General features: G+C 44.9%; 1 protein-coding gene across 2 annotated transcripts in view; it reads left to right on the top strand.

The window, feature by feature from the left end:
• Positions 1 to 23,870, top strand: part of PIP4K2A (phosphatidylinositol-5-phosphate 4-kinase type 2 alpha) — a 181,658-nt gene that overhangs the window by 101,101 nt on the left and 56,687 nt on the right. For both annotated transcript variants that reach the window (XM_068986962.1, XM_068986963.1), the window contains exons 2-3: positions 8,061 to 8,158; positions 9,813 to 9,909. In XM_068986962.1, the coding sequence (XP_068843063.1) occupies positions 8,061 to 8,158; positions 9,813 to 9,909 (195 nt within the window). The remainder of the gene's footprint in view (positions 1 to 8,060; positions 8,159 to 9,812; positions 9,910 to 23,870) is intronic.

Here is a 23,870-nt window from a genome sequence, read left to right as displayed (position 1 = left end):
CGGACCTTTGTTGGCAAAGTAATGTCTCTGCTTTTGAATATACTATCTAGGTTGGTCATAACTTTCCTTCCAAGGAGTAAGCGTCTCTTAATTTCATGGCTGCAGTCACCATCTGCAGTGATTTTGGAGCCCCCCAAAATAAAGTCTGACACTGTTTCCACTGTTGCCCCATCTATTTGCCATGAAGTGATGGGACCAGATGCCATGATCTTCGTTTTCTGAATGTTGAGCTTTAAGCCAACTTTTCACTCTCCTCTTTCACTTTCATCAGAGGCTTGTTAGTTCCTCTTCACTTTCTGCCATAAGGGTGGTGTCATCTGCATGTCTGAGGTTATTGATATTTCTCCCAGCAATCTTGATTCCAGCTTGTGCTTCTTCCAGCCCAGTGTTTCTCATGATGTAGTCTGCATATTAGTTAAATAAGCAGGGTGACAATATATAGCCTTGACATACTCCTTTTCCTATTTGGAACCAGTCTGTTGTTCCATGTCCAGTTCTAACTGTTGCGTCCTGACCTGCATACAGGTTTCTCAAGAGGCAGGTCAGGTGGTCTGGTATTCCCATCTCTTTCAGAATTGACCACCAGGGAAGTCCCAGATTTCATCATCTTATGATTCTCCATAAACCAAGCTATAAGCTCAGTCAGCTTTGATTTCTTGTCTCTTTTTTCCTCTAATAATGAGGGCCAAGCGTTCCTCCTTCGTGGGAGGAACTCCTGGTTTGTGAAGATGGAGCTTGTCGAGATGTATTGAAATGAAACACTAGTCATGCCTTCCACCCCTCAAGAGCCACGCCGGGCTTCACTGCCTCCCAGAAGCCTTCCGTGCATCTGCCCCAGCCCGCTGCCCCGAGTTCCCGGGACACGTAGTGTCTGGACTCCAGCTTCATCCTTCACTCTGTGTGCTCGCGGCTCCATCAGCTGCAGCGGGAGGCTCTCTGTGGTCAGGGAGGAGGGTTTTGTACTGACTTTCCATTTCCGAGTGATTATCCTAGAATTAACTTCACTGCTCATTCCAGCTAGCAAAAACCTCAAACCCGATTCCTGGTCCTCCCTAATCAGCACCAGCTCCCTGCAGCCCAGCTCTGGGGAATGTCACTCCTTGGGTTCCCCTGGCGCCCTGTGCGCTGACTATCACTGTGCCCAAAGCCCAGCCGCGTTTCTCCCTTCTGACTTGTTCTCCATCGTCTGCAATCACTTTTTCCAGTTTCTCTGTGTTCCCTCTAAGCTGCCACATGCCTTCCCCCTCAGCAGAGCCTCAGGGCTCCTCCTTCTCAGAGAATAAAGGAGCCAGTGGACGGGAACCCCTCTCCGCTCTGGTCAGCTTCCACCACTTCCTCACGGCCCCCTTTCCCGCTTCTTTTTTTTTTTAGCAAAACAATGGGATGGCCTTCTTTATTGTAAAACACTGTTGGCCACAGATCGGTAGAAAGTCAGTGAATGTAGGAAAAGCGGGAGAGGGATTGAGGAAAGGAATTGAGAGTCGCTGGTTTATTGGCCTTCTCTTTGTTTTATAAAAGAGGTGTGGTTGTGGGGGGAAAGTAAAATCAATGTGGAAGTGCTATCAAAAATCTGTTGATTCCAATAGCAGAATTAGTGAGTCAAAATTACTATTTTGACATTGTTGCTTAGATACACTTTGTATGTACCTGTTGGCTGTTTGGAGGGGCTGCCTCCCCAAAGCCGATTTCCTTCAGGCAGGCTTGGAGCCCAGTGACCCCAGCCTCCCCAGGAAGGAACATCCCTTCTTTGGATTCAGCCCCTCTCTCCATCCTCACCGTCTCTCTCCTTCCAGGCTTCTGAGAAAGTAGCCCGGCCCAGGTCGGGCTTCTCCCACCTCCCCTCCTCAGTGTCCCGGGCCTGGCTTCCTTTGCTGTCCTCCACCAATCCCCCCACCCGAGGCCCCCTGACATCTCCTGCTGCCACACTCCAATCCTCGTCCTACTCCACTTCATGCCTTCATCCTCAGGGCCTTGCACCCTCGACCCTACTTCCTGGAAACCCCCTCCCCTTGCCCCCTCCCGCTCCAGGCTGGCCCCTCCTTCACCTCCACCCCTGCCCTGGTCCTGCCTCTGTCCTGCTTGCTCATGGTCTGATGACCTCCTTCCTCCCAACACCTATCACTGTTGGAACTTGACATTGGGCGCTTCTTCCATTAATGTGTGGACCTCTCTAGACACAGTGTGAGAATGAACAAAGGTCTCTGCATGGCAGCCAGCAGAGTGGATGCTCACATGAAAAGGATGGATGTGGAATACATATCAGTGAGGGAAATTCACAGATTACACATTCCACTGGGGCTGGAAGGTTGTCATGCTTTTACCACAAAACATTTTTCTGAGCAGGAACCAGATAGAGCAAAAAGGATCCCCAAAGTGTCTCTCTTCCCGCTGGCTTTCCAAAGAGATACTGTTACCAACACAGATGTCAGCAGCATGAGGGAGGGAGGGATGGATTTCTATGTTCCCACTTCTAGACTGGGTTTTGCTTTCTCAGAAATTGCTAGAAGCCGAGATGTGATAGGAATCATTATGTTCTCTCCAACTTCTATTTAGTTTGGTGAAAGCAATATGAAGTTGGTTGCTCCTTCACTTTTCCTTGTCACCCTATAAATTTCCTCTGCTTTTATTTATTCTCTTCTATTTCCACAAGATATTGAGAAATGGATTTAATTGCTATCCAGCTTTGTTCTAACTGTGCTTGTCACAAGACTTGGTTTTCAGTTCTGATTCTTTTTTTTCCCTCTGAACTTTGACAGTCCAGTGCTAGCATCAAGATGTATAGATGTTAATTTTTCACAAATATACTCTGAGAATTATTTAATATTGTAAGATACTTGAGTAAACTGAATGGGAGAGATTATATGATTTTAAGTTAGTCTAGTGTCTTGATTAAGTGGAAGTTTCATAAGTTTTTATAGGCCATAACACAAAGGAGATTTTAATAGTATAGTCTAGAATGGGCTAAAACTGATGCTTGATAAAGTTATTACCATAATTTCATAGCAACAGATTTTAATTTGGCTTTGCACAAATACAGTTGATACAGCATTATCCCAAGAAAACGATTTACTTGAAGAGGTTATAGAGATCATCAGTTTATATGGGCTAATGATTAAGGTTGTTTGGGGTGAATATAAAGTGGTTATAGGTTGTAATCCAGTACAATGCATTTAGGGGATTATTTTGATTATCTTGGAACATAAATATTCTCTAATTATATTTTATCATTTGCTGTTTTAAGCATCTGCTGCTGTTTATACATGTGGTCCCCAAAATGCGCCAAAGTGCCCAGGGCGTTGCAGCAAATTCCCCAGGAGTGCCCTGGGATATTTTAAAGTTTCAAGGGAACCATGATGATCTCAGCATCTGCGAGACACCATGCAAACTACTAATTTGAGGGAGTTCACAGTTTTAACTTCATGCTACTTCCTCTAGTACAATGATAATCTTTGGGAAACTGGAATCTTAATGGTTATGTTAAAAAAAAAACAAATACCACTGGAAAGTCAGCGTGGATCCAGAAATGAGGGTGGTGGTATCCAATCGAAAAATTCATGCAGGGCTCAACATAATATAATTCTCTCCATGAGATTTCCCAGGCAAAAATACTGGAGTGGGTTGTCTTTTCCTTCTGCAGGGAATCTTCCTGACTCAGGGATCAAATCGATGTCCCTTGCATTGGCAGGCCAATTCTTTACCACTGAGCCACCAGGGAAGACATGTTAAGTATTACGTGGATATAATATATATTTCATAACTATTGCTGATAGCTGGCATGTACGTTTTTGTCATAGGGTTGGTTTTTTTTTAAGTATTAAAGTATTTAATTTTTAGAACAAGCAATTCTTCAACATGATTCAAAAATCAAAAAACATGAAAAGAGGACTTCCCTGGTGGTACAGTGGATAAGAATCTGCCTGCCAAGGCGGGGGACATGGGTTTGATCCCTGGTCCAGGAAGATTCCACGTGCTGAGGAGCAACGAAATCTGTGAGCCACAACTTCTGAGCTTTTGCACTCTAGAGCCCTCAAGCCACAACTACTGAGCCTACTTGTTGTAACTGTTGAAACCTAGGCACCTACAGCCCATGCCCCACAACAAGAGAAGCCTCTGCAGTGAGAAACCGGAACCCCACAATGAAGAGTAGCCCGCCCGCTTGCCAAAACTAGAGAAAGTCCAAGTGCAGCAACGAAGACTCAATTCAACCAAAAATAAATAAAATGAATTTTGTTAAAAAGGCATAAAAAGGAACACAGTGAGAAGTCTCCCCATCTTGGCTGATGGCAGCTCCATCTTCTGACTGTTTAGATCAAAGTGCCTTTCTGACAGTCCCCCACCCAGAACTGCAGAAAATCACATCGTCTCTACTTTCAGTAAATACCCACAATCTGATTCCCCATCTCTAACTACACTGTTGTCATCATGGCCAAAACAGGCTATTACAGGAATTCTGTGGTGGTCCAGTGGTTAAGACTCTGGGCTTCCACTGGTGGGGGCCTGGGTTCCATTCCTGGTCAGAGAACTAAGATCCTGCGTGCCATGCCAAAACAACAAGAATGGCAAGAACAAAAACCAGGCTGTCACTACACTTGCTTGTAACTGGTCTCCGTATTTCCATGCTTGTGCCCCTGCCCTACCCCCATGAGCTTTTTAAACCCTGAGTTAAATGATTTCATTGCTTTATCACCCAGGAGCTACAAGGGCTCCCATATCTCTCAGGGTAAAAGCCAGAGTCTTTCTAGTGACATGCAAGGCCCTTCGGAAACCATTTCCCCTTACCTGTAACCTCAGCTCTTACTGTCTCTCCGCTCATTAATCTGTTCCAGCCACAGTGGCCTCCTTGTCCCAAGCATTCCAGGCATGTCCCCACCCCAGGGCCTTTGCACTGGCATGTTAAATCTCATCTTCTCCAAAGCTTGGCCTACTGGAATCCACGCTATTTTAAATAGTTCAGTGACCTCACCCTGTGCTGATGAGCATTCCCTAGTTTTCCTGTCCTACTCTTTCTCCTTTTTCTATAGCCTTTTAACCTAGTAGATCATTCGTTTCTAACATGGTAGTTTACTAAGTTTATTGTTTTATCTTCTGACTCTTCCCACTAAAACAGAAGCTCCAGAGGGCAGGCATCTTAATCTGTTTTGTTCCACCATGTATCCCAAGTGACTGGAAGAATAATACTTGGCAATAATAGGTGTGCAACAAATACCAAGTGAATGATATTCAATATGTTGTTTAAACCCCTAACTTTCTTCATTTTGTGTCTGTCTGAACTATATCAATAAAAGCATATGCAAATGTGCCTCTTTAATAACGGATTGCCCATTTTCCCTGAGGTTCTAACAATTTTTGCCCTGTACTCTCAGATTAATTAGGTCCTTATACCATTGGAATCTTGCCTTCCTGGCTAACTGAACCTTTTATCACTGTCTAGACCTTCTTTGTCCTCAGTAATGCTTTTGTCTTATTCATTTATTTGATATTAATAAAACTAGGCTAGCTTTCCAGCAATTTTTAGTACTATGTAATATATTTTTTCTATTCCTTAAGTTGTGATGTATTTGACAACTTATGTTTTAAGTTGTCTCATGCATATCACTTATAGTTTTTAATTCATTTTGACAACCTTTAGTTTTAACTGCTAGTTTATTTGTGCCTATTGTGATTATGTATATATCCAGGTTTATTTCTATCAGTAACTTTCTATTTGTCCCACTTTTGCTGTGCAAAAATTTCTTTCTTCCTGCTTGTGTTTCCTTTTTTTAAACTGAGTTTTCTCTTCTTACTCTGTTTTTCTGTTTGGAAGTTATACACTGTGTTTCTTATTCTTTTAATGTTTGCCCTTAAACTTATGGCATAATACTTAACATCTGCAGTTAATCTCTCACCTCTCCTCCTGAACAGAACATGAGCACTATAACCACTATTCTTTATTTATTTTTAAATTTTTCACTGTGACACACAGCATGTAGGATCTTAGTTCCCTGTCCAGGGATCGAACCCATGCCCCCAGAATTGGAAGCTCGGAGTCTTATCCACTGGACCACCAGGGAAGTCCCTTCTTCACACATTTTATACATAGTCTTAATTTTCCATTCTGTATCTGATTGTTCTACTAGCTGAAGTCTTGAACATAATATCAGTTTTCTGTTAACTCATCTCTTTGTGCCCCCAAGTTTGATTGCACTTCATCTGTGGGAATCCTGAAGGACTGTGTTAGGAGTGCTTTCTTCCAAACGCACCATTTGCATTTATTTCCACTGGCCGTTGGGACCACTTTTGCTTCCTTCGAGAGTTCTAGTTTAGTGCTGCAGTCTTGGGCTGAGCTCCCCAGCTATCCTTTGACCCAAACTGTGAAATTGGTGTTTATCTTCACAGAAGCCCCTCCTTTCAGGCTTACTCAATGGTCTCCACATACCCTATGGATTAAACTCACTCTAGGGGAAGGAGCGAGTCTTAACAATTTCCTGTACTTTCTATGAACCCAGCAATGGATTAACAACTCTGATGTATCAAGAAACTCATTTTGCTTTTTGTTTTTGAAACTAAGAACCCCTGCCATGCATCTTCCATTTACTTTGCAAAGATATCACTTTGCTGACAAAGGTCCATAGAGTCAAAGCTATGGTTTTTCTAGTAGTTATGTACAGATGCGAGAGCTGGACCATAAAGAAGACCAAGCACCGAAGAATTGATACTTTCGAACTGTGGTGCTGGAGAAGACCCTTAAGAGTCCCTTGGATTGCAAGGAGATCAAACCAGTCAATCCTAAAGAACATCAACTCTGAATATTCATTGGGAGGACTGATGCTGAAACTCCAATACTTTGGCCGCCTGATGCGAAGAGTTAACTCATTGGAAAAGGGCCTAATGCTGGGAAAGATTGAAGGCAATGAGAAGAGGGTGGCAGAGGAGGAGATAGTTAGATAGCATCACCAACTCAATGGACATGTATTTGAGCAAACTCCAAGAGATAGTGAAGGACAGGGAAGCCTGCAGTCCGTGGGGTTGCAAACTTAACGACTGAACCCATAAACCTTTAACATGATTTTTATTACTAGTAACCAGGGAGTTATCACTTGGGAGCTAAATACAGAAATAATTAACCAAGAGAAGGTTCAGCTTTTTCAGTCAGGTGTCAAAAGCTGTCCTAGCCATTCATGGGAATGTAAACCAAGATGATTAACCTCTTTTATTCTCTGTAACCACATAAAGGTGTGCCTTTGTCTTGACCCCTGTCCAACCCACTTCCCTGTCATCTAACCCCATGGCCATATGTTTCTTTTCTTTTCTTCCTGAAGTTTCCTCTTCTGGTAAATTCAGAAGAGGAATTTACCAGGAATTTACCCTAACCCTAATATTTATTTTTAAATTAGGTCCCATAAGAAAGGTAAAGACTGCATGGATGACAGTGTACCTTTTAAGTACCTCCAAAGTATAAAGAAATAGTCATATCCACTAATTCAACAAATTCTTTCTTTATGTGGCTGTGCTGGGTCTTTGTTGCGGCACCCAGGGTCTTCGATGTTCATTGCGGCAGGTGGGTTCTAGTTCCCTGACCAGGGATCAACCCAGGTCCCCTGCATTGGGAACTGGAAGTCTTAGCCACTGGACAACCAACAAAAGAAGTCCCTTCACAAATATTTATATCAGAAATTAAAAGGCCCTCTTTCTCAGGTAGTATTTACAGAGGGAAGTTGCCCTGGACATGTGATCAAAGGAGCTCTGGGTTGAGGCTTGGAGAGGACGTGGGAAGATGGATAGAGAGGAGCCAGAACAGCTGGCTGTGAGGGTTCACCCCCAGAACCCCTCTCTTGCCCCTGCCATCCTGGAGGCCGGTGCCAGGCAGGGATGAGCAGGGGAAGCCGGAGCTGGGTGTGAGGTGGGAGACCATGGTGGTGGCATAGGAGAGAGCGAGGGAAGCAGCTGCAGGGTGGGAACAGGGAGGAAAGTGGTCTGGGAGGGGCGAGCATCCACCAGGTTTCCTTGGTAAATGAAGTGTTCAAGATAAGTGCTTCCCACCTAGATGCTAACAACCTGTGCCGTTTATTTTGTTTTCCTAGATCAATGAACTGAGCCATGTTCAGATCCCTGTTATGTTGATGCCAGATGACTTCAAAGCCTATTCAAAGATAAAGGTGGACAATCACCTTTTTAACAAGTAAGTACAAGCACGACCTTTTGTAGCACTGACATGGCTGCCAGGAGTATGGTTTTCGTGAATTTCTATAATCACATTATTTTTCAATGGGTGGGAGTAAAGTTTTGCTGATGAAGTTAATCCTGTGATAAACATAACCATCTGTCATTTTCAGAGAAGCAACAGCAGGCCCTCTTGGGTAATATCTTTTTGCCATATGGCATATTGTTCTCTATGAATATCTTATATGTTAAAAGTGATATTCTCATTACAATTTAAATGTTTGAAGCTGTAAATTGCTTGGAATTTTTTTTTTAGCAGCTATAGACCTCAGCTATAGACCTTACACAGAACTCTGCTGATGATTCCTTCATGAACAGAAATGACTGCTTCCTAGAACAATAAGGAATTAAGGTGCATTTTTATAAAATGTAATTGGAAGCCATGTTGGGCATCGAGACTATTTCTCCCTCTTTTGAATGTCATTTTAGACATCATTAGGGAACACCTTCTGTGGCACTACACTGAGAGCCGGACATACAGGGATGGATAAGAAATATCCTGCCCTGAGACTTCCCTGGTGGCCCATGGATGGGACTTTGCCTTCCAATGCAAGGGGCACAAGTTCGATCCCTGGTCAGGGAGCTGACAGTCCTACATGCCTCAAGGCCAAAAAATCAAAACCTATAAAAAGAAGCAATATTGTAACAAAATTCGGTAACTTTTTTTTAAAGACTTTAAAAATGGTCCACATCTCTTTAAAGAATACTCTGCCCTCAGAGTGTTCACAGTCAGGCAAGTGATTGAAAATGGACACATGTACAAATTACCATCATTTCCCGTTGTATGTACAGAGTACCACGGTAGAGGGGTGTGTGTATGTGTGCATGTGTGAACAAAACGGAGGAAGCAATTCTGAATGAGTGGGATGAACCCTAGAGAAATCTCTCTCACGTGAGGATCAACTGTGAAATTTCTTAATAGGGCCATTGTTCTAACGTGAAGCTGCTGTGTTAAATTATTCTCATAATGCTCTTTAAAGGTTAACCTTTTGAGGGGAATCTTTCCATGTGAATTTAGAATTCGATATTTACATAAAAGATAAAACAGGTCGAGCCAGGAGTGCGAGAAGGTCTCGTTTTGTAAGCTTTAGTCAGAAGGTAACCCACTAGAGGGCTTCCCTTGTGGCTCAGCTGATAAAGAATCTGCCTGCAACGCGGGAGACATGGGTTCGATCCCTGGGTTGGGAAGATCTCCTGGTGAAGGGAAAGGCCACCCACTTCAATATTCTGGCCTGGAGAATTCCATGGACTGTATAGTGCATGGGGTCGCAAAGAGCCGGACAAGACCGAGGGACTTCCACTTCACTCCACCCTGTTAGGATGTGGGGAGCATGGTTTGCACTGTGTCTGCTGCCCTTCCCTCACTCTCCAAGCCTTCCGCTTCTCTTACTGTCCCCTTGAACGTCTGCCCCTTCTGCCCCCGGATCTTACTGTGCGTTGCAGCAGCTATAGACCTCAGTTCTCTTACACAAGCGCGTTCAAGCGAGTTTGCTCAAAGCCCATCTGTGCCTTCTGTGGGTGGGGCACCCCAAGCACGTCATTGGCTGCAGGTGAGCAGGATGGTGGCAGATCACTGTCCATCTGAACTTTATTCCACAATCTGACTGTTTCAGAGAAAACATGCCGAGCCACTTCAAGTTTAAGGAATACTGCCCCATGGTTTTCCGTAACCTGCGGGAGAGGTTTGGAATCGACGATCAGGATTTCCAGGTGAGCTGCTTTCATAACATTTATCTCAAATGGGTTTCACTCATGCCTTTTGCTCCGTAAAATAGAATTCATGTTTTTTTCATGTCAAGTAATTAGATAAGAGTAACTTTCATTTTCTAGAAGAATTTTTAAGTGTGCTTTCTGAAATAAGAGGTTCTTTCGGTTAGGGCCTGTTATCAGTATGATCTCACTGTAATTTCATTGCATTTTTTTCCGAGGCCCCCGTAGGGCCCTGCGGTGCAGAAAGGTTGAGTGACAGCAGTGCCGCTGTCGCCAGCCGGAGCCCGCCAGCCTGCGGGACCCTTCTGTGCTTGCGAGCTCCTGCTCTTGCTCCCCACCACGTGAAGATGTGCCCTGTTGCCTTCCTCCCCATGTTTGCCCGGTTGTCAATTTTGACTTCTAAAATCGAGTCGTGGGCTCTTGGACCTGCTGACGCACGGCCATTTCTCCTGAAAGTGCACCTGGCGTCAGTTAGCTGATTTTCAGTGAGCCAGCCAGATTCGTAAAGGCCAAGAATTTTTTTTTAAGAGCAGAAATCTAAGTCAGGAGATACCAGGGCTGCTTCCTGGTCTTTTATGACAGTCCAGTCATTTTATTGTGTGAATAATGACTTGTTAAATGTAATCAGTTAATTAATTTCTACTTTTCGGCCACACCACGTGGTTTGTGGGGTCCTAGTTCCTTGACCAGGGATGGAACCCCATCCTTGGCAGTCAAAGTGTGCAGTCCTAAGGACTGGACTGCTGAGAATTCCTGTACCGATTTATTTTAAATCTAGTAAACACTTTCTCTCATTTGCCCCAAACCAGAAATTCTAACTTATCCTGCATCACGCATCCTATTCCCTGGGTGACCTTGCAAGGTGAATATTGACACAGCTTATCCCGTACTTTCTCTTAAAGAATAGGTCCCCAAGGCAAATCAAGCTTAGTTAATAGACTTTGCTATACATCTGTGGCCTTCCCGTCCTGTCCCACCGTTGAAAGTTTTCAAGAATTTCTCATAGGCTCATTCACGCCTGAGAAGCCTTCAAGCCACCATGTTTTGAAAAAGGATCCCTAGGCTGGGAAGGTCCCCTGGAGGGAGGATGTGACAACCCACTCCAGTATTCTTGCCACGGACAGAGGAGCCTGGTGAGCTAGAGTCCATAGAGTTGCACAGATTTGGACACAACTGAAGCAACTTAGCACACACACACACACACATACACACACAACGCTGGCCAGGCTGCGGGTGACATTCCCTCCTCTGTGGACCAGGCCCAGGTTCCCTAGAGGCCCAGGTTCTGAGCAGAGGCTCCAGTGCGCCCCAGAGAGGGTGGAGGGGAAGCCTGCAGGGAGGATGTGGTCACGAGGTTTGCTTTTAAAAACTGAGGTGGAGCCAGCATTCATGTGTGGGCTTCGTGTGTAAGAGAGCAAGAACTTCAGTCACACTTGGACTTGACATTTACTGCTGCAAAAGCAAGTCACCTTTAAAGGATAAATTTTGGAATAGCAATATATTAGAAGATATATATATGTATATAGAATATATTTCATATAAAATAAAAAGGAATAAGTCTCCATTATTTAAGAACTGTTAACTACATTTCAAGAGGCCATGTGAAAACAAACTGTGTACTTTAGAAAGAATAACAACTGATAACTGACTTCCTAAGAAAATCTCCTCTCTCTGATGCTGCATTCAAGTGTGTTTCTTCCTTTGTTCACCTTCCCCCCTTTAAAAAATTTTTTTTAAATAAAATAGCTACACTGGCATTTCATAGAAACTGACTTTCAGGGCCAATGCAACAGGATCTTGTTAGATTCCTTAACTCATTACCACAATGAAGTCATATTTCTTCTGAGAACCAGCTCTGTTAAATGAAATCTAAAAGGGACCCATTAGATCCTTAGTTGCTGAAATATTAGGATGGAAGGCTGGTTTCCCTCTCTCTTCTCCCTAAAAACAAAACCGTGTAAGTTGACATTTAAGTAAGGGCAAGTAGCTGAGTACAAACTTTGAAGGCAGATTAGGCAACTGGAGGGTGATTCACATGTAACTAATTGGCAAGTCTGTTAAGCTCTTAGCCTGAGAGATCAGTACAAGGGAAAACCAGTGTGAGTGTAATCAATCATTTGAACACCACTCCTTCCCTCAGCCATGTTTGGTGCTTTTGGCATTTAGATTGCTGCTTTCTCTTTGGCAACTGTATTTTTTTTAAGCGGGTGTTTAAAGTAATTTCCGTAAACCAGATATGTGCAGTTCCTCCGCATCCACGGATTCCACCTACTGCGGGTCGAATTGCAGTTGGTGGACTCTGCGGTTTCGGAATCAGCAGGTAGGCAGGGCCGAGGGTTCAGGCCTCCCTCCCCGTTTCTGGGCTCGTTTCTCAATGTCTGTACCTCTTAAAATACTTTCAGCCGGGGCAGGGCCCCTAACTGAAGACAAGATCTTAATATGTGAGGCTCGACCCACTGTATTGCCTACTCGGTTTGGAAAAGGGGAGGAACTTGTGCCAACTCTGGCTCTGGGTTGGTGGCTCCGGACGCCTGCATACACCTAGCCTGGCACGCAGAGGTGCTGCGTGCACGTCGTGGGGTGGTGGTGCCTCATGCACGTGTGTGTTTGGGGGGGGGGCGGTGGTGCCGCTTGCACGTGGCTGGGGGCGGGGGCGGGGGCGGCAGCACCGCCTGGGGTCCGGACTGGAGGGGAGGTCGTGTCAGCTCCTCTGTTGTGGAGTCACTTCTCCTGAGACACTTCATTCGTTGTGGCCAGAACAGGTAACAGTTATCAATTGTCACCTAGTATCAAATTGAACTCTCTTTTCCCAGTCTGGTTTGGAAAGTGGGGTCAATGATCCGAAGTCTCCTTGTCTTTTGGAGACTCTGGATTGCTCCAGGGGCCCAGGCCCCTCCGTGTTCCCGTTGCCTTGCTGTGTTTATTTTTCTGAAGTGCTTGCTTTTTGGACAGAGGAATTAAATCTATGTGTAGTAAGGGAGCCCACCATCCAGCTCACATTCAAACCTTCATGTTAAATCAAACGCATAAGTGTTCACCACCTGCCTTGCGGTTGTAAATGCCGTTTTGCTGCACCTGAAAACAGGTCAGTATCGATCCATCTGATCAAAGTAGAACATAGTGATTAAACAACTGACCGCCTCAGCCAGCTTCTAAAACTGAGAAGCTTCCCTGCTGTCTCCATAAACATTTGTTGTCTTTCCTTTGGTTTTGATTCCTTGAATGTCTTTTAAAAAACAGTTCCTTCCTGCTGTTAAAGTCAAGCAACTGTTCTAGAACACTCATTATTAACAAGAGTATCACTTAACATACATATGTAAACCTGTGCGTGTGCGTGTATGTATGCCCAGGGCTTCCAGATTCAGAACTTTCTCCAACTTGTTAGTGCTTGTTAAAATTACTTCGGTTTGTGATATGCTCAGAGTTGATATATATTCTTCTGATCATTGTTGGGACAATGTCTCTCCATGATCATTCTTTTAAGATGCCTTTCAAGATGAATGTTCTCCCGGAAGCCTCCACCATTACTGTTGCTATAGTTTTTGTTTCTTTGATCTCTGCCACTTTAAGCTCTAGTCCCCATAGGTGGGTGTTTTCATGCACAATTATCAACTCAGTGTGTTTATTTGCACCTACTGTGTGTCGGGCTCTGTGATAGACATAGGGAATGCAGAGGAAGAGAAAGGATGAACAAGTTCCTTTTGAAAAAAACATTACATGACAGATTCTGTAATGGATGCTGGTGAGATTTACAGAAACCTTGATGTCTTGATTGTTAATGTTCTTCAAGAAAGAAGAACATCATCCCTCTTTGCAGTCTTGGAGTACCGGAGCCTGTCAATGACAAGCCTAGCAAGTCAGCTGGAGACTTCAGTTAAAATTTCTGAGCTGCAGAAGAGGATTGCCCAGTGGAAACCAAAAAGTTAGGCAGGGTTGCAATGGTGCTGCTGCTGCTAAGTCGCTTCAGTCATATTGGACTCTGTGCAACCCCATAGACGGCGGCCCACCAGGCTCCCCCATCCCTGGGATTCTCCAGGCAAGAACACTGGAGTGGGTTGCCATTTCCCTCTCCCATGCACGAAAGTGAAAAGTGAAAGTGAAGTCACTCAGTTGTGTCCAACTCTTCGTGACCCCATGGACTGCAGCCTACCAGGCTCCTCCATCCATGGGATTTTCCAGGCAAGAGTACTGGAGTGGGGTGCCATTGCCTTCTCCGAGCAATGGTGCAGTTAATGTAAATACACCACATAATAGAAACCCAGCCCTCTGGCTCTTTGTGAAGGCTAATACCAGGCTTGCTTTTCCTCTGCTGAGTCTCCTGAATTAGAATCTCTTATTATTCGCATTTGATGTGTTTTCCTCTTTGTATTGGTAACAGAGGATTCTAATTTTAAAAGCTAACATTTTATTAAACTTTTGATGTTCTTGTTTCCAGTTCAAAAATTCTCAAGTGTCAAAGACCTTTAATATGTACTAAACTTGGGGAAAAAATTCTACCATTATCTCTAAAGTGTATCATGGTGTTTGTAGTTTTCCTAATAACTGAAACTGTCTGAAGGTGGAAGCTGAGTGTAGCTTGTCTACCAGGTTTGCAGGTACAGGGGTGAGCACCAGCCTGGCTCTGGACAGTTAAGAAACATTTGAGGAAGAAAGGGAGGAAGGGCTGAGGGGAAATTCCTGGGAGAAACGAGCCTCTGCACCAGAATGCGGAGGCCAGAGCCAGATGGTGGTGGGCTAGTGGAGAGGGAAAAGGGAACTCAAACTGGGAACTGGGAACTGGGAAAAAGAGCTCCACTGGATTCTCCAGCCCAAGAGCAGCCCTGAGGATTATTCTTTTTTAAGATTTACTTATATTTTTTTGTCCGTGGTGGGTCTTCGTCGCTGCACCCAGGCTTTTCTCTAGTTGTGGTGAGTGGGGGCTACTCTCTAGTTGCGGTGCGACGGCTTCTCATTGCAGCGGCTTCTCTTGTTTCGGAGCTGGGGTTCAGCAGTTGCAGTGCATGAGAACTTAGTTGCTCTGTGACACGTGAGATCTTAGTTCCCCAATCAGGCACCGAGCCCATGTCCCTTTCATTGCCAGGCAGATTCTTAACCACTGGACCACCAGGGAAGCCCCAGCACTGTGGATTTTGCACAGGGGAGTAATATGATGACATCTTGATTTTCTAAAAGCAAATCGAGGTGGTTACGTGTAGAATGCATCAAAGGGAGGTAGAGAAATTAGGAAGCTATGAAATACCCCAACGAGTTAAGAGGCCTGAACGAGGGCACTTGGCACAGACAGGGTTGAGCTGAGAGCAGCTTCACAGGATGGGGAGAAGGGAAAGCCCGGGATCAAAGGACAGGAGCCGAGGTGTCAGACCCTGAGAAAGCAGGAGCGTGGGGGGTGCCAGTCAACAGGGGAGGGAAGTGTGGGCATGGGGGAGGGAGAGAGGAAGTGAGTTTTTAGCCTGTGAATGTGGAGGTGACCTGGAGGTACCTGTGTGAGGCTAGTCAGCATGTAGTTGGGCATCCCGGGACTGGGGTCAAGCACAGAGGCCCAGATCTGGGGGTGAAAGACACACTGGTTCTCGTCCTGTCTGCACTGCGAGTTTGCTGACTCGAGTCAGGTAAGCTCTTTTATTCCTGTGTAACTGTCATCTCTTGGGTTTGCCCTGCCCGCTCTTTCACAGTTTCTCCTTGCATGTATTGGCCTCTCAGCTTAGTTACCACGAACCTCACAACGAACATCGGACAGAAATTCTGCCTGGGCTGAAAATCAAAGGGCGCCCATCAGCCCTCAGTTTGGACAGGTCTCTGAATAGACTTTTGGGAAAACTCCCTCCCGGCCCATCAGCACTCTTGGGTGTTTTTCATATGCTTTTTTTGTTGCTTCTTAAGCGTTGAATCAATTCCTGCCCCATCCCAAATTGCCCTACCTGGCAACTCAGGCTGGCTGTGAGCCCTCGTTTTCCGTTCCTGAACTCATGTTGGGTGAAGTCTTGCGATTTTCAGCCAAGCGCTGACAGTCACTTCCGCCCAGGGAGCTCCTGTCCAGGTCGGACGCTGCCTCGGACACAGGCCTCTTGTATTTTAGTCTCAGGCAGGTACCAACCTGAGCTTTTTAAAGGCAGCCTTATGGCACGCAGACGTTCCTGTAACTGTCTTTCTCTGCCGGTCGTTACCATTCGTTTCTGTGTCCTTCTTTTATGCTCAGTTGTTTCATTATTAATAAGTGTTCAATTGCACTGCGTCTCACCCGCCTCTGCAATGAAAGCCATTCTACGCCTGGGATCACTGCTCAGACTTTCTTTGAAATTCCCCAGGAGGGTAATCCAAGGACTTAAACCCAGTGGGCTTTTAATCCTTGATGATGATGTTCTTGTTTGAGTGTTGGCCTTGCCCTCCCTGATGGGGTCAGAGGACCATCTGCTCACTCACACCATCAAATGCAAAGCCAGAAGGCACCCCGATCCGGGCTCTTGCTCCTGGCCCCTGGCCCGTGTGATTTGAGGCATGTAATTATAATTCTGAGTTGTCAATGAGGCAGCAACCGGCTTCCAGGTGGCAGGTCCCTGAAACAGGTAGCCCAGCTTGGGAGAAAGAACATTTTCGTGGGAGTTGGGAAGCTGGTTTGCATCTTGGCTCTTCAGTGACGGTTGCTGTGACTTAAGCCATCCACTCAGCCCTGGTAGGTCTCAATTTTCTCATCTGTGAAATGAGGGGGAAGAACGCCATGCTCTCTGAGGCCAGTAGGTGACTGTCACTTGGGTTCTTGTGCGTGGTATTGCCGTGTCTCCCCTGTAAGGTGCTACCGTTACACGTTTTAACCTGGCAGAATTGATTTTGTACGTGGCTTTCCTGTTGACTAAACAGAAAAACTTCTACACATGCTTTTTAGCAGAAATTACAAGCTCATGTCAAAATGGGGAAGAAAAAAAACCCCAAATGTCTATAAGACTATATGAGTAGTTCAAAAGAATTAAATGTTCAAAATGCTTGGGTGTTTAAAAATTGGATAGGGGACCATAATGGTTGGTAAATCACGACATTTTTATGAGATGTCTAGAAAGATTGGTGGTAAAGATGAGCTAATTAAATTGACATTTCCTCCATTCCCTCTGGGGCCCCCAGTGATCCTGGGCCTCCCACTGTGGAAATAAACATCTTCAATGCAGACTTTTAGAGGCTTGGGGAGGAAGGCAAGCATCATTAATCCCTTTCTTTAGGGAAAGGAGAATGAATTTCCAATTATAAATGTAAGCAGTCCATTCAAGAGTGAGTTTTCATCTCTCATCTTCCTTTATTTCCTGTTGAGTCTGACATGGCACTAGAGCTTTGAAGCTGGTCTTGAGGGTTTTGCATTGGGGTTTTGCAATGCTACCAGCGAGGGTTCTTGGACTCCTTAATCTATGGAAGTTGATGAGGCTAAATGCAGGCAAGTCTTTATTGGGACTTCTGTTGCCGCGTGAGAAAGTGAAACAAGTAACAGGTGCCTTCGCTTGCTCCCTGAGAGCACATGAGCTGGGCCTTGAAATGGGCGGAGGGCACAGGCAGGACCAGGTCCAGGGGTCGGGCTGGAGTGTTGACTGGTGGTTTGCCCACCCCTTGGTGGCACTTTGTGCAGGGCGCATGGGCAGTACCCTGGTTTTTCTCCAGACACCTCAGAACTGGCAGTTGGGTTTTGGGCCCTTTTGTATCTTGTTCATAAATTGTCAGAACTCCTCACAGTTATTTTTTAGTCCCTTATAGTTTCTTTGTATCTGTTGCTGGAGGAGATGTTTGTTCAGGTGCAGACACTGCAGCAAAGGGTCCCAGATCCCAGCCTGTCTCCTTAAGAAACATGATGTATTTGGCTACGGAAAACGGGAGTGGTGGAAAGTGAGTTTACTTATCTAGTGGCAGGATCATCCTGACACCCAGACTACGTTATCCTGTTCTTACATGCCCTGCATCTAATAGCTTTACTCTGGAACTTTATTTTTGTCCGTTTATTTTATCCCTAGCTCCCCAGGAAGCCTGGCAGCATCCTAGGAAACAGCATGGACTTGCTGTCACATGTTCGCTGCACTGGACTGAATAGAGAGCACCGACGATGCCACCTTGCTCACCCAAACACAGCCTGGGTCTGCCAGCAGGCCCTCGGGGTGATAGGTGTGCTCAGGGGACTTGCAGGGAGAATGTTTGGACCAGTCACAAATGCCTGTGCCCTGGATGATTGTGTTACATGAGATGTCTAGAACAGGCAGGTCTCTAAGAAAGTAGATGAGTGGTTTACTAGTTGGCTGGGGGAGGGGGTTGGCAGGGCAGAGGGCAGGAATGGGACTGACTGCTAATGGATACAGGGTTTCTTTTTGAGGTTGATGAAAATGTCCTAAAATTCATTGTGGTCATGGTTTAACTGTGTAATCATACTAAAAACCATTGATTTGTAGGCTTTAAATAGGCGAATTGTCTGGTACATGAATTATATCTCAGTAAAGCCATTAAGGAAGAAGAATGTTTGGAGTTTAAGATTAGTTTATATTTGGTATGAGACCTTTTTCTCCTCCACCATTGATTTCGGCTGCCTTTTTCTTGACGTATGGGGCTTGTGTTAAAGTATTTTCATTTAGAACAAGTGAATTGGAGGCATTACATACTTTATAATATACAGCTATCAAATGTATAGAAGAAAAGGGTAGCCAGTGAATAAAAGCAATTTGTGTGCATTTATCATTGAAAGTGAAAGTCTTAGTTGCTCAGTCATATCCAACTCTTTGCGACCCCATGGTCTGTCCATGGAATTCATTCTCAGGCAAGAATACTGAAGTGGGTGGCAGTTCCCTTCTCCAGGGGATCTTCCCTACCCAGGGATTGAACCCAGGTCTCCTGCATTGCAGGTGGATTCTTTACCATCTGAGCTACCAGGGAAATCTTATCATTAGGTCCCCCAAAACTGAAAGCAAATCACTGTCCATTTCCTAGTTTCTGCAAACTGAAAGCAGAAGCACATTAATGAATCCTCGTAGTAGAGCAAGAAGGAAACCTAGAGACAATCAAGTCCGACTGTCTTAGCAGATAATCAGATAGAGTAAGGAGCAGGAGGGGCACTGGAGGGGGGCCTAATGGCCCTTAACTTCTCACTGCTTCTCTTTCTACCACACATGCTGAGACCTGAAAACCTGAAGAGGAAAGAAAGGTAATCGAGAAAGGCTGGGAGCCACTACTTGGGCAGACCTTTGCAGATTTCTATTACGTGTGTATTTTCAACGTTGAATTAAGCCTTTTAAGGCTCTGCATCGAACTGGATTTTGTGGTGGCCCAGCACGTTCCGTAAATGACTTCCCAGATCGGCATCCCAAGATTGCTCTTCCAGACCTCCTCCTCTCCCCTCAAGCTCTCATCTAGCCTGCCCCTGGTCACCCTTCTTGCCCTGCCTGCCACCTCAAGGTCACCCAAGGCCAGCCTGTCTGGCTCCCTGACATTCCCTGTCCTGTACCTTCCAGTTGGCTGGCATCTTCAGCCAGCCGGCTTTGCCCCTCTCCTCCTCAGGCAGGGGTCTCCCCAGCTCCTGCGCTTGCTCCGTCCTGTAGAGGATCAGCTCACTCCTCCGCTGTCCTTCCTGCCCTTTGGCTAGAGAGGATGCCAGAAGCGGAGCAGAAGCCATGTATAACCGTGCAGGGTAGGAATTTTCAACTTGAAAATTCTCTGTGTGAAATACTTTAAATTCTCTTTTTCAAACTGCAACTGGTTCTTACAGAGGGCTGTAGAAAGTAAGCCATGAAATGGACAGTATGAGAGTGGCAAGGATGTGGTTCTTGATTTTCACTGGGTACACAACCAAAGGCTTGGCCAGGGTGGAATCAAGAGTTAACTGGAGCGACTTTCCTGGCAGGCCAGTGGTTAAGGCTCCATTGCTGGGGGCATGGGTTCAGTCCCTGGGTGGGGAACTAAGATCCCATAAACCATGCAGCCAAAAGAAAAAGGAAAAGCCAACTAGAAGAGCCCATTCTATAAGTCCTTCATTTTTGACTTACCAAATTACAGAGTAATTTGTTATTATTGAGCTGTATCTCTAAATGTCTTCCAAGTTGAAATTTGCTATTTATAATAAAAGCTACCATTAAGAAGTACTACTATTCCAGGCACTGTTATCAAAATTTTTGTCTTAACCTCATTTAACCCCCAGGAAAACTTTTAATGGTGATGATTCTGTCATGACTACCTTTCTACAATGGAAACTGAGGCAAGAAGAGCTTAAATAACTTGTCCAAAATCACTCAGTCTTAACTGAAAGCTCCAGTGTCTAATACCATGTTATGCTGTCTTCTAGCTTCAGTATCCGTGCTGAAAGGTCATCAGACCTCTCCTCATGACAACATGAATCTGAGAAAATAAAGATAAACTAAATGAGAGTATGAATAAACTAAATGTAACACAGTTTTGATGCTTGCAACCTTCTGCTGAGTGTGTACATCAGGGGTTTCGCATGTCTGTTCTTCTGATGGCTTCTAGATTTGTAGAGGATGTTTCAGAAGACCCCTGGAAGGTTTCACTTCCACATGCGTTGTCTTCGTATTGTGACTTTGGCCTCGAATCCTCACTTTGCTTTCTACCTGACACTTTTGAACTGAGAGGTTCAGAATCTCAATTTTGAGTTTGTAAAATGTCACCTTATTCCAAGAAAACAGAACTCCCTAAGGTCTGTCCATGACAAGGAATTTGTTTTCTAAAGAGAGTGGACATCTCCAAACCTTAGGTAGATTTCACTGGGTAATTTTCTCATAAAGACAGATAGGGAGGTAAGGGTGAAGGTTTCCAAGAATAAATATTTAAGTTGGAAATGGGAATTATCTTGACGAAGATTAAACCAACTGCAGCCTTCGTGCTTTGGAGGCTTTTGGACTGATGAGATCTTCATCTCAGACTTGGCTTTTTAAACTAGGGGGTTAAATGGTACTTTCAGCTAGAACTTCGCTCTTCCACATAAATCATGTCCTGACTTGCAAATTTTTTCCTTTTATTTTGTTTCCTATTTGCTTGTTTTAGTATAGTAGAGAGTGACCCAGAGCATCCCCAGTGTTAAAGACTATTCCTATTCCATTCAGCCTTGGCATTCTTGGCATTGTGGTTGTAAGCAGGGAAAGGAGGAGAATGGGACAGTTTTCTAGAGATTAAGCCACTGATCCAGAGAGAAAGCAGACCTCCAGCAATTCTTAGAACACGTGAATTAATTAAAACAGACATGATGAACTGTGCCACGTGGTTGGAAATGTAAAGAGTTCATAGGACTGACGTTGTCACCACCGTCTACAGGACCGTAGGACACATTACTGAGCACCAGCCCTGTCTCTCTGCAGCACAGATTGACTCTCAGCCCGGGGCTCAGCGCGCATACTTCTCCTGGCCTTAAGCCTTGCTTCAAAACACATCTGTCTCAGCTCTTGCTGAGAGAGAAGACAGCCCCGTTTCCTATCCATCTCAGAGAAAGCCAAGTAATGATTTTCCTAGGAGAAGTCAGGAGAGGTTTGTACACATGTTAATAAAAGCCTAAATTGAGGATTCTGGGCTGTATTAGTATTGAGGCTGTTACTGATGGTATTTTTACACATTTTACTTGGCAAATGTGAAGAACAAAGACAGGTTTGGCCTGTGCCAGCTGGCTCAGGCGTTATATTATGGTGAGAAGGTGTTTGTCACCGCAGAAAAATCTATGGTAATAGTCCGTCCTAATGCCCTCCAGACAAGTGTTCAAACAGGAGGCAGAGGCCTCTGCAAGGCCCTCCACGGACCCTGACCCACTCAGGTCTCAAGCAAGTGGTTTCTGCTCTCTGGGCCTCTGTTTTCTGCTCTGTAAATTGGGTGGTTTGAAACAGACTCCAAGGTTGCCCCCAGCTGTCATGCTCTGTGACTATGAGGTTTATTTACGCATAAGGAGACCCTTTGGGGTCTGGAGGTCACTCCCTGGCTGTGACCTCTTTCTCCTCTTGGCTTCCCAGACTTGTCCAAGTGTGTGGACAAGTATGATGCTGTGGTTCGCTCTTCCTTTGTGACAAAATAGAGGACACTGAGGAATTTCGGTTTCTAGATAGCAGGCTGTTCGCTCTATGTACCATGCCCATCCACTCGTTCTTGCAGAACTCCCGAGAACAGCTGCCGCCTCTGACACCTTGTTTCCGTGCTGCTCTGAGAACTGTTACCGTCTCCCTTCAGTCCTGGCCCAGGTGTCTTGAGCCATTATCGTGCCCCTGCTGAGAGGGCGGTCGGACTCTCCTCTCACTGGACTTTTGTTGGGAGACATCAAGTCACCTTGAGGCCTGTGCTCCCCTCCACGGCCTAGAACCATGTGCCCTGTCTTCCTGGAAGTGCATTTTAGAGTTGTTGGAGGTCCAAGGAGAGACCACCACCCCGGCTTACCCTCCATCACTTTACAGTCCCGGGAACTGATGCTCAAAGGGGCTTACAGCCTTTGGGTGTCAAGGGTTGATGATGGAGAGAATGTTCTAGGGCCCAGACCAGCACTTGCCTTAGTACTGCCCTCCCCAACACAGGTACTTCTCCCTTATGCTAGAGGTTACAGAAAATCGACGATCATGGTATTAATTAATGGCAAAACTTAGCCTTGTCTTTGTAAATTGCCCCAAAAAGTTGCCTCAGAGGTTTTAGGCAGGAGCCTTAGGTATGTCACTTGGCTCCACTGTATCCCAATATCATTATGTTCACATGGGAAAAGGCACCTGACTCTTTCTATCCCATAGTAATGTCGTGGAAATAAATATGGATTTTTCCAGGCCTTAAGAATCATTCTAAGGGCCACACGTTTTGTGTAAAATTGCATTTACTCTTCTGATTGCTTGTCTAAAGCTTTCAATAAATCCGACTTACACATTTTTATATTCATAGCGATTATAAAAAGTACATCCCAATTGTTGATAAAGTGTGCTTGTCCCTAATTTCACTGTTTGTTAGAAAACTAAGAGCCTTAAAAAAAAATCTTCCAGACACTGGAAGCAGATATTGTGGGTTGGGACTACTTATGTGATTATTAAAAATTAAGACAGAATCAAGATTAGAATTTGTGAAGTTTTATATCCCAGGCCATTATGAGAGGGCCAATATCCTTATACAAAGTCTATAATAAATAATCATCAGTGTCTTTGAGGCTGAAAGGAAAGGCAAAGAATTTGGAAGGAGGTAGCATCTGTGCTAAGGAGTTAATACATTTTAAAAAATATTTTTTATTTTTATTGGCATACAGTTGCTTTATAGTGTTGTGTTTCTGCTGTGCAATGAAGAGAATCAGCTATGTGTATACATGTATCCCTTTCTTCTTGGACCTCCCTCCAACTCTACCCGCCCACCTCTCCCCTCTAGGTCATCACGCAACACCAGGCTGAGTTCCGTGGTTGCAGGCTCTCACTGTCTGTCTGTCTTACACTCGGCAGTGTGTATATGTCAGTGGTACTCTCCCAATTCATCCCACCCTACCCTTCCCCCACTGTGTCCACGTGTCTGTGTTTCTGTTCCTGCCTTGGAAATAGGTTCATCTGTACCATTTTTCTAGATTCTACATATATGCATAAATCAGAAAGAGAAAAACAAATATCAGTAGGGCATATATGAGGAGTTAGTACATTTTTGATTCTGCCTTTTCTAGCCCTTTGTAAATCTGTACACTGAACGTAGTATTATTAGACATTTCATTAGTGAATTAATACACTGAATGCAGTGAATTATTATTCACTGTAACGTTTTGCATTTTAACCAAACCAGAAGTGGATGGACTATAGTGGGACTGGCATTCAGGCAGGCATGTTTGTGACTACGACACACTTACTACACTAGACCCATCATGCTGTGCTCCAGACAAACCCCATCGAGCCACGATTCAGGAGACTCTTGGTTCTCACGTGTGGCCTGCAGACCCGCCGTATCAGCATCATCTGTGCTTTAGACGCCCCACCCCACACCTGCTGGGTCAGAATCCGCACTGTCACATG

This window comes from Capricornis sumatraensis, chromosome 15 (genome assembly GCF_032405125.1).
Source record: "Capricornis sumatraensis isolate serow.1 chromosome 15, serow.2, whole genome shotgun sequence".
NCBI classification, from domain to species: domain Eukaryota; kingdom Metazoa; phylum Chordata; class Mammalia; order Artiodactyla; family Bovidae; genus Capricornis; species Capricornis sumatraensis.
The sequence above is the reverse complement of the archived record's forward strand: the minus strand, read 5'-3'. Positions and strand labels throughout refer to the sequence as shown.